Below are 11614 nucleotides of genomic sequence, written 5' to 3' on the forward strand. Positions count from 1 at the left end.
AAAGCCCGAGGAGGAATCTTGATATGGTGATTTATGAAGGAGGTAACATTTTGCACAGTCATCTTACAATAGGACTACAGTTAGGCTATATACTGACATTGGCAGAGTGAAGATATATTTCTGTTTTCAACTGCACAATGCCAGTATATATATATGTGTGTGTGTGTATATATATATATATATATATATATATATATACTTTTATAACTATGTCAGATTTGTTTTTACATTTTTTTTGATAGGACAAAAATTCTCCATAACATAGCCTAACCGGGTGGAATTTTAAGGGTGGGACAAAATCAGGATAACATTTCAAAAACTAAAAAAATAGTTAGGATTGAGAGTTGAAGCTTACCTCAGTTTGTACAGTTAAATTCCAGTGGGATAAATAAATTATTTCACTTCTATAAAATGGTCTCAATGGAATTGCATTTGGTTTTGGAAGGCAAGAAAGTATGTACTAACGTTGGAAAATGACTTCAGGGACATGGTAATTGAAGAAAATTGTAAAAAAAATAATAACTACATTTTCACATGATCATATATATGATTAGAGGCCGTTTAGCCTAGTCTATAACATAATTAAAACACATTTTGAGTTTTTTATGATTTTATGGTTTATATTTTTATCATTGAAAAGGTGTGTAAAATATCACTTTTTAAGTGATAAAGAATACCTTAATATACAATTTAAGCCATATCTTATAAATATGTGACTCTTTTTAGAGAAAATACGATTAAATAAATCATTGGGACACAAAAGTCACTGTATAACAGGAATAACCCCTAATTGTCAGCGTTTTTTAAGTGTCATGTCTATGGTTTGCGTTGGCTACAAACATCTTTAAATAGGCGCTAGTGTAAAATTATTCAAAGTAGGCTTCATAAAGGAATAACTAATATTTGATGGAGGGTGGTCTGAATGAAGCCTGCATTAATGCGCTTCACTGCAGCTCGCGCAGAACCACTGGAGGCAGTCGAGCATCACACCTCGAGCTCAACAGGAGGAGAGGAGGACAGCAGCAAAGTCTGCACACATACAAACAGCTCCAAGTCCGCGCTTACTTCAACACAACGATCTCTCAGCGTCCATGGATACTCCCACTTTTGCATGACATTTCCACGGAAGCTTCAAACATGAATCGCGCATAGACTTGAAATCGCTTCTCACGCGCGCAGACAAGGGGCAGATAAAAGAGACGTGCGTACTGTCCAAACTAACTGCAAAGACGCATGATGGATAAAGAGATCAGAGGGAAAGGTAAGGAGATGTCTGTGGGTTATCTGTATGTGATGTGACATTTCCGGAATTGACGTGCAAGCTGCGATTTCAAAGCAGAAAGAGTAGATTGGCAGTTTGCTTCCTTCACTTTCCGCGTCAATCTGTCGGAATGCGTGATGAACCAGGGTTGTGTCTCAAAACCTAGTGAGCTGCCTCCCTGGACAGCATTTTGGGGCGTCATGGGCGCATTCCAATGCTTAAGACGCCCCAAATGCAGTAGCCTACCGTTCCCTTGGTTTTGACAGACGGTTCAAACGTTTGCTTTTGCTTCACCATAACATGTTCTCTTAACAAAGTGGTCGTAATATTAAATGTAGAATGTTTAATGGAACTAGGGCAGGAGTTGTCATCCATATCTGACCCAGGGATCCCCCACACAGACTCCCAGGCAAGGGACTGCTAATACAAAAATATTACGATATGATTAACGCTGTGTAACTTTTTTTAGAGATCGACCTATATTGTATTCTAATGGATGATTTGACCCAGAGATTAAACAAATGTCCAATAACTGATATCAAGTATCATTAAAGATACTATAAATCAATACATAATAAATAATATTTATGGTTATTTACATAGATCCATTTTGTTATATATTTCAGTCCATAGACTCCCTGCAGTACCTATTACGACCAGTAATATTACGACCTGCAGTACCTTTATGTCCCCCCCCCCCACACTAAATAATATATATTGTAAAGATCAAGAAATAAGGAAATTTGTACATAGTCAATGCTGTGATTAATAATTTTAGCTATAAATTGCATCTAACTGTTTGTTTCTTCCAGATGGTGTTGGATTATGACTGTACATTTGATTAATCTTTGACATCATTTAATTTGAGCCCAGCTGGAGAGTAATGATCCATTGGTCAGTTTTTTTCACCACCAATATGCTTTAATTTTAATAAACAGTATAAATTGTGAATTTCAAACACTTACGATGAGACAAAATGTAGTCTTCAAAAACCCATAAGCAACTCATAATTTATGTTCCGCATGAAAAGTCAGTTGGAGATTTGTTTTGGTCTCATGAAAGAGAAGGAGAGCTGATGGTCTCTCTTCGAGATATTTATCCATTAGGACAAACTGATATGATTGAGTCTAGGGCTGAGTGTCTGCACTATACATCTCAGCATACATAGATCCAGTTTAATCTTTTTATTGCTGTCAGTATGTTTGTAGCTTACGATCATGAGCATTTTCTTCAGTTTTAAGTGGTTTGCTATGAAGTGAAGTTTACAGCATGGATCATCTGTGTTTTGAATGTGAAGCTCTATGAAACTCTCTGGGTAATTGTTGTGAGTGACAGCATGTCATCGATGTTGTATTTCATGTAAGTACAACAGTTTCCATACGTTGGACAGTGGTGATGACTGCAGACATTTAATAAACAGCCATAGGCATTTTTAATTTCTCCTTAGACATATTTACAAATCAGCCAAGAAGTTCTCCTCTCTTTGTCATTAAGGAAATCAGTATTTGATTTTGTATGTGGAAATTTGTAATCCTACAGACCTTTTGTTTGGTTATGCAATGTACCACAATGATTATCAAATTCCTAGTTGGTGAATCAGTGTTGCTGAGGAAAGGATGGTTGAACATCATATCAGCATTACATCAAACAGCTCACTGTATTGTACAAGCAGAACTTGTTCAGATATGCCATCAGTGGAGCAAAGTTAGCTATTTTACATGATCAGAATTGGCAGCCCATCAGCACACAGTATTCGGGTTGTTTCATTTAAATAGCAAGGAAAGAATCAAGGATGTCTGTTCTGTTTGGTTCCAGATAATTTTTTCATGTATTTCTCAAGATTTTTGTATTCATATTTGTTATTATCCAAAGTCAAAACTCAATAGCAAATCAGTCAGTTAATCTGTAGATCAAAGGATTTTTTTTAATCAACAGATAGACACAACATATATATAAAGCATTTCCTAATGTATATACTGGAATCGTAACGTAAGAAACAGTGAATTAGTTCAGCCAATTGCTCATTCTCATGCATAGTGCAAATGTGCTAAATGTCATGGCAACGGCATGACGCAGAGACGCATTTTGTGTCATCTAGTTTCTTCAATTGATCAGACTTTGACTTAGAAAATATTATTTGCATAATATTTTCCTGAAATGCACATTGCTTTCCTAGCCATGATAAAGTTTCCTACCTTATCTTGGCATGTTTGATTGTTCAAACCTTCCCTGTTGGGAAGAAAATTTGGAGGTTGGATCATTTCCAACAGTAATTGTATACTCCTACTATAAATTTTGTAGTTGATGCTCATTCTTTATATATTAGGGTATAGACCACTCAGTGAATATTAGCATTTATTCTGTCATTTGTAAGTCCCAGGTACAGGAGCCGCTGTTTATTTCTTTCACAGTCTATGTTCCCTCAGCAGATAAGCCCCAGACTGCATCATTCTGCACCAATCTGAATTCAAAGCGGTTTCAGTGAGTCAAACCATCATATTGTGTTTGTCTGTAAGTCCAGTTTTGCATGATCTCGAAGCTTCAAAGGGGTGAAATTTCCCATTGCACAACATTTATTTAATTTTGTGCACAATTCATTTGCATTGCCTTTCTTGGAAAAAAAAGAAGGTGCTCTGGAAAAAAGAGGTCTAAGAATGAATCGCTTAGTAATGTGAATAGGAATTCATATATTGGCATGCTTAGGCAGGTGAAGGTCTCTGATGAATTGGTTCGAAATACACTTTCAGGTGTGATGGTAGATGTTTATTTACATTATTTCTCCAGAATAGCTCTTTTAATGTATACATGTTTCATGTACATATAAAGGGCATAGTCAGTGCTCCAGTGATATATTTCATCTTAGCCATTCAAGTGACCTTTTAGTGGCAGATAAGCAATAGTATTTTTGTGTCAATTCTCAGAAACTCGTTTTGCTTGGCTTTGGTTGAGATTAAAAATAAGGAAAACTGATTGTGTTTTTTCACAGTAGCAAGATTGAATTGCAAAGTTGCCTTGTCTTTGCCATACCAATTAACGTGCAACCTCAGTCAATGTGCTTTCCTGTGGCGTCTTTGTGATGTACATTCAAATGAGAAACATTCCATCTCCTTTGTTTAGTCCAGTTTTTTTATTTTTTCGTTTTGTTTTGTGCTGATTAGTTTTTAGTTTTTTTTTAATTTTTGACTGAAGGCATTCTAACACTACGTCTGTGTAATGGCATTTCAGTCAACAGCATTGCATTTACTTCTTGTTTCACATTTATTTTGTTTCTTTATTTTGCCATTTTCATCACTGAGAAAATGAAATTCTATTTTTATTCTCAAACCCATAATTCAGCATTTGCTGCACCCCACGCAGTATAGTGAGTAATGACTGTTATTCCTGTTAAAACATCAAGGACGTTTCTATACTTGATGAAAACTCATGAATTTATGAAACTAAGCTAAGCACAATAGATAGCATCTTCTAGATCAGTAGCTCTCAAACCCTGAGACCTACTGGAGTAGTGTGTGTCTATGTGTGTGTGTGAGTGTGTGTGTGTGTGTGTGTGTGTGTGTGTGTGTGTTTGTGACATGAAAAATCTCCTTATTTTACTATTTCATTTACTATTCAGGTATTTTAGATGCTGCTCATGTAGTTTCCTTCAGATCTGCAAAGGACAGATGAAGGTCTTACAGTACCATGTTTACAATGCAGCTAAATGGTATAGAGTTGTTCTGCTGTACTCTACTGCACTATATTCTATATTATGCTGTCCAATACACTACCTATTTTTTTAAGAATATATTTTTTTTATAATTCAGCAAGGATGCATTAAATTGATTAAAAATGACAGTTAAGACATGTGTAATGATACAAAAGATTTCTAATATTTTGAACTATCTATTCATTAAAATCTGAATCATTAATGGCTGCTGAAAATTCAGCTTCGCCATCCCGTGAATAAAATTGCACTTTAAAATAATATAAAAACAAAACAGTTATTTTAAATTGTAATACTATTTCACAATATTACTGTTTTTATTTTGCTCAAATAAATGCAGACATGGTGAGCATAAAAGACCCAGACGTTTGAATAAAAGGGCATATGATAGAACTGTTGAAGAAACTGACTTGTAAAATAAACATGGTAAAGTAATAAAGTAAAAAATGAAAATGTGAGAATATAATAATATGATTTAATATAAACATTTTATGAATAAAATGCGCTGGCCTTTGTTGCACTTGCCTTTGTTGTGTAAAACTAAGGTTCGGTCTGTATAAGTTTGTTGGATTTTTTTTATTGTTTGCCTAAAACATTTGTGGGTCTATTTGAGTAATAGCACACCTCTCCTCAACTAACTCTATGGTATGGAATTATTTATATAAATTGGACTCTTAAGTTTGATACTGAATAGTAATACATGTTGATATTTTTGAGCTTTTGTATGAGTGATAAGGTTACTAATAAAGAATATTAACATGAAGATTTGTAGTGCAAACGTCGGTTAGTGAAACTGGTTTTATGCTTATGACATAGTATGCATTGAAAGTTGTGAAACTATGGCATGTGATGGCAGGTTTGTTAGGGTGGGTCAGATTTGAATCATTCCAGAATATGTGTATTGACAGGTAGAAACCTTAAAGAGCTCAAGTTTTCCTTTCTCTTTGGAGTGTTCTTGGTGCATGAAGAAGATCTGTAAAGTTGCAAAGTATCAAATCCAAACAGATATTCTTTATAAAAGTTGAGTCAACCACACCTACCTAAAACGGCTCGTTAAAAACACGCCCCCACATCGCTACGTCACGATGTGGGAAGATTTGCATAATGCCTACCAAATGTTCATGCAAAGAAAGTGTCACGTTCGAATTAAGGACAGGAAGCAGTTGCAAGTAAATTATGTTTATTAGAGAAGTATTGCCAGGCTGGGTTGATGGTGGGTGACCAAGGGACGTGAGGAGGTGATTGAGTGTGCAGGTTGGTGATGGTGAGGGATCCGTATGATGACTGGTAATTCCAATAGCGACCGAACAGGAACAAGACACAAACGTAGCTGAGCAGATGGAACACAGACAAGAATCACGAAGGACCTCAAACAACGATCTGACAAACAAGAGACGAAAGACAGGGCATTAAGTAGGCTGGTGGAATGAGCTGCAGCTAACACCCACATGAAACAATCAACATGACGTAACATGAGACGAGCAGGAAATGGTGCATTCATGAACCGTGATAGAAAGAAGGCGTAACCATGGCGTGGAGACACTGTGTGTTCGTTGTGAAAGCGAAACTACTTTGTTTGGTCTTCCAAAAGAGGACACATCTCGAAATTAATGTTTAAGTTGTATTTACAACACTGTTCCCGAACAGTTCAACCCAAATATTCAAGGAGGATGAGGATTGTTTCCTGTGAGAGTAGCCAATGCCGGTGTCTGTTTCCATATAGTGGGGCAGTTCCAACTTTGTAAGGACAGTCTGGCGCATCTGACTCACAGCTTGTACATACATTTTCATATTTAAAGAATTTGCCACTTAAGATTGAAAAGCAAGTTTTGAGCAGTGTAGAGGTTGTTGTTTGTCGTTTCTCCGATCACCAATGCAGAGATGGTTTTATGTTTACGCAGCGAGATATGCAACACAACACGTAAAAAGACAGTATAAGCCATTATAATCAGTAATTATGCATTTTTTGATGCAAAAAAAATGCCTTGTTTTTAATGGGTTTTATTGGTTTTTGTCTTGTCGCGCTGGGACATATGTCATCACAGTACGGTAAGGGGCACAACATTTACGTCACACGCTTGAGGAATTCGGTCAATCACAATGCACTGGATAGCTGGCCAATCAGTGTACACCTCGCTTTTCAGACCGATGAGCTTTGTAAAAATCAACGCGTTTCAGAAAGGCGGGGCATAGAGGTGAAAAAAAATGTGTTTTTTTTTTTTACTTTAAACCACATAAACACATTGCATTACACCAAATACACCAAATAATGTTCTTTTTAGCAACGTCATATGACCCCTTTAAGCCTTCCTGCTTTCTGGGAAAATCTGGTGTGTTTTCTTTTATGAAATGAGAAAATCTAAAAGTCTCTACCCCATTTTTCTTATGCTCTTAGCTGTGAATAACAGGCTTAAAAGCTACCTGACACCTCATTACAAGCTGAACAATTCAGGGCAGATTTCAGGTTCCTTCTATAATGATTGTGTTCTAGCGAATGTGCACAATGATTTGGGTAGAGCATGGTGCTAAAAATAGCCTTGCACGAGAGGTGTTGACAGACTCACTGCTACCCTGTGGTCCTGTGAGGGAACGAGAGTATGACAACCTTTAATGACTGTCTGTGGTACTGCAGTTTGGCTTTTGCGTCTGTTTACAGGAATTTCAGGTCTAAATTTTTTCATTGTTATTTTGATTCAGTGATTCTTTGAGATGGGAGACTAGTATTAATTGGCTTATTTTTGGCTATTAAATGGATATTTTAACTAGATAGAATAAAACATTCATCTACAGTATATGAACATTTAAAGAAGATGATTTTGGAAGGAGGAGGAGGAGGAAGCTCTTGAGTAACCCAGTAAAGTGGCTCTGTTATTTGTAGTTTACTCTCAATCCCCTCTTAATGTTATGATCCTGCATGAGGTTTGCCCACTGTATTCTCCTTTGCTGCTATGATTTGACACTTACCATTATCTGTTGCAGTATATGCAGCTGTATCACATCCAGAGTCCTAAGTCAGTGTTTCCTAACCTTTTTTTGGCCACGGCTAAAATGTTTTGATAAGTAAAAAATCCCAAAGTATACCATTAAGCACTTAAACATAGCAAAATTGCATAAACTTGCATTGCTTCAAATGGCATATTTAAACTGGATATGATATGAAAAGTAGTCCCATTTAACATGAAACTTGAGCTTAAGTCATGTAGGAACATAGGTAGGTTTATGTTGTTTGTGATGATAAATCAACAAATTTACATATCGTCAGTAGTATTGGACTGAAACCTGCTATATCCAAAACCACTACCACTTTCAGGAAACATAAAAACAAAAGAATAGTTTTTTAATAATTAAACAGCGTTGTCAGAGTTGGTATTGTGGCTTTATATATGATCAGACACTTACGAGGTTTTTAACCAGCGAATGATGACAAATATGTATTTTGTCCATCATTAGAATGCCCACATCTGAGGCAGGGAACGTTTTCACGAACGTTTTCATGAACTTACTTTATAAAGTTTATTGTAGCTGTATGGGCGCTCAGTTTTTTTAGTTGAATACATTTGACCAAAATGTTATGATATGAAGGACGAAACACAAATGCAGAGGATATATACTTCTCCGCTCTTCAAACACAGGAAAAAAACAGCCTTTAAAGGCCTTTAAAGACATAGTGTTTCTTGAGTAAAGAAAAATGCTGTACTTATTCAAACCTCAGTTCTTTATTTACCCTTGCATGGCTAACGAGCAGAGATCTGTCTCCAGGCTGCGCACGGGACTTTGACAGTTTGAAGATCCAATGGCGTTGCAAGGTTTAGTCATAAGCTCTTTTGAATGCATTTCATTGGTTAAATATTTGTAGAGCCCACAAATGGAGGTAAAGATGACCAGTAGCATTGATTTAAAATAATAATAATGATGAAAAAAATATAATAGCGATAGAAAGTTTTGATAATTTTACACGACACACCTGACAAGCTGTCATGGCATAGTGTGCTGCGGCACAGTGGTTGGGAAAGACTCATAAGTCATTGATGTTGCACAGTCTCCTTTGGCTTTTACCCAAGATGCCACAAGAAACAATCATAAAGGCCAGAAAAGATAACACAGTATGGCTTTAGCCTGCACTGCCTGGAAATGCAGCCTTTGTCAGTATTTGCATTGCCTGTCTGCATCAACTTCTGCATTTGTGGTCTTTTAGTCTTTCAGTATCACAGTTCTGCTTTGTTATGCTAAGTTATTTATCACACCATTTTTTTTGTGCAACTTTGGCATATGTGCCGTTTCACAGTGTGTGCGGCGCTGCTTTGAGCTGCCAGACGGAGGTGTTTACAAGCCGCATGACACATATGCTGCAGGCGCACATGCTTTGGTGATGCAGGGATAAGGATGAGAGTATTCTTCAGAGTAATTTATGAAATAACTGATTGAGAACAGTTTGCTGTTTTCTCCAAAAAGTAGAAGTCAGTCCAAGGTTTGATTGTTGAAAAACAATATTGCTGTCATAACTCCATCTCCAACATAATTGACCCTGTTTATTTTCGTTACAAATAATAAATGATCCAATCGAATAATTAAAAATAAAATTATTTAAAATTTGATTGGATGGATGATAAAATCGTATAAAATGTATGTATTGATATGTAATGTGTGTGTATGTGTGTGTGTGTGTGTGTGTGTGTGTGTGTGTGTATGTGTGTATACATAAATAAACAATGTATTATTTTTAATAAAATTATAATATCTAATTATTTATAATAAAATATTTCTAAATAATATACATTTATATTATTATTAATTTATAAATTATTATGTATATATTTTTTTACTTTCAATTAAATTAAATTTAATTTTTAATGATTTGATTTACATTTATGCATTTGGAAGATGCTTTTATTGAAAGCGACTGACATTGCATTGAAGGTACACATTTGATTGGTTCATGGATTCCTTGAGAATCAAACCTGTGGCTGAAGGAGCACAATGTATATGTTAAAATGTATCCAGTTTCAGTTAAAAAAAAACTTCTCATTACAGAAAAAAAAGATGGGTTGAAAAATCTCTTCGATAATAACCATCATTTATTAAAGAAAACAGCGAAGCTTTTTGAATTTAATAGAGAAGTGGTCCATGCCAGTCCCCAGTAAAAAGACGTCTAGACCTGGAAATCACAGAATCTTATTATTTTCCAACAAGTATGCCCTTATGGCCTTTGTTTATTGTCTCGTCTCTTTCAAGACACACACACAACCTTAAAACCACTGCAGTGAGCCAATGGGAGCTTTCTGATATCATAATGGCCTTAACCTCAGCACTTTTCTCTAGAGGGGCTTTAACATGAAGCTGATGAACAAATGAGTAGAAATGGTGGAGGAGCTTCTTGAGTACTTAGGTAACAGGGTGAGGGGAAGAGGAAGGAATTGAAGCTTAGGAGAGAAAGTGCAAGAGGGATGGTGAGATAGAGATTAAAGAAAGAGAGAAAAGCAAGATTGTTGGAGGAAAGCAGCTCCTTTCTAGCAGAGATTATGTTTTTGATTAAGAGCAAGTCTCTCAGGGAGTCGCGTTGTGAGTGCTCTGGAGAAAATGCCATTTTTGCACTGTGCAGGCTTCATGGAAAGGGAACTTATCAAACCTCGATATTGACCTTAATCATTATCCCTCAAACCAGCATTCACAACTCACAGCGCCATCTAAAATTAGACACATAGTTAAATGGGTCATGGATTATTCAAATATCTGTTTGAGTGGGTTTTATGCAGCAGTTTAATAAACATTAAATGGCATATTTGAATCAAAATTATTTTGGACACCACATAATTAACTGTTAAGCAACACAGTAGTGGTTTTCATTATTGAATGAACCAGTGTTTTTGAACAAACCGTTTCAGTTTTTCAGTTAGAAATTGCCTTGTGACAAATATGTTAACATTTGATTAACCAAAGATTTTGCAGTGCTTCTGTATGCAATTAAGTGCATAGTCAGATATCTTGTAGTGGCTTAAAGGTTGTTGATTCTGTCCTGTATGAATCCTAACCAGTATCAGTTTAATAAATGAAAAGTTCATATGCAAAAGCCTCTGTGCCAATTGAAAATTTTTTCTAAAGTGAGCATTTTTGTCAGGCTCCTATATTTATGTTCAGTTATTTCTCTTTAATGGCAATGAAAAGAACCTGTCCATTGCCATTGAAGTGAAATTACTGAACTTACACATAGGAGCCTTAGAAAAATTTTCATTATAGAAGAAAATTGACACAAATGGCATTTAGAGGCTTTTGCGTCTTCAAATATTCAAACCTCCTTGAATAAGAAAGGTTTTGATACGTACACGTTTGTGATACGTAATATGTTTATAGCACATCCAATTTAATAGAATAGACACTGAAAGTAAAGTATTTTCTTAAAACAAATGAGACCACAATCATCTTTTCTTAAGAGCTTTAGTTTAGTTATTAGTCAAACCTACATTTTTTATGTTTTTAAAGGAAGACTTCCTTTCAGCATGTGTTCAGTTTCCCGTAATCCTCCTGTAGTTGATGATGTCATTTTAAAAGGAAAGTCCACATGCTATACTGACTTTAGCTGGACAAATACATTTTTATCTCTGGCTTTTATAGAACCAAAATAAATTATTATTATTATTTTTTGTAAGTGTAGA

At 35.7% G+C, this 11614-nt stretch overlaps 1 protein-coding gene across 1 annotated transcript in view; it reads left to right on the forward strand.

Annotated features, from left to right (window-relative positions):
- Positions 1-941: 941 nt before the first annotated feature.
- The window catches only part of LOC132123614 (membrane-associated phosphatidylinositol transfer protein 3-like), a 105088-nt gene continuing 94415 nt past the window's right edge, over positions 942-11614 (forward strand). The window contains exon 1 of the mRNA XM_059534377.1: positions 942-1261. Within this exon, the coding sequence (XP_059390360.1) occupies positions 1234-1261 (28 nt within the window). The 5' untranslated portion in view covers positions 942-1233. The remainder of the gene's footprint in view (positions 1262-11614) is intronic.

This window comes from Carassius carassius, chromosome 41 (genome assembly GCF_963082965.1).
Source record: "Carassius carassius chromosome 41, fCarCar2.1, whole genome shotgun sequence".
In the NCBI taxonomy this organism is placed as follows: Eukaryota; Metazoa; Chordata; class Actinopteri; order Cypriniformes; family Cyprinidae; genus Carassius; species Carassius carassius.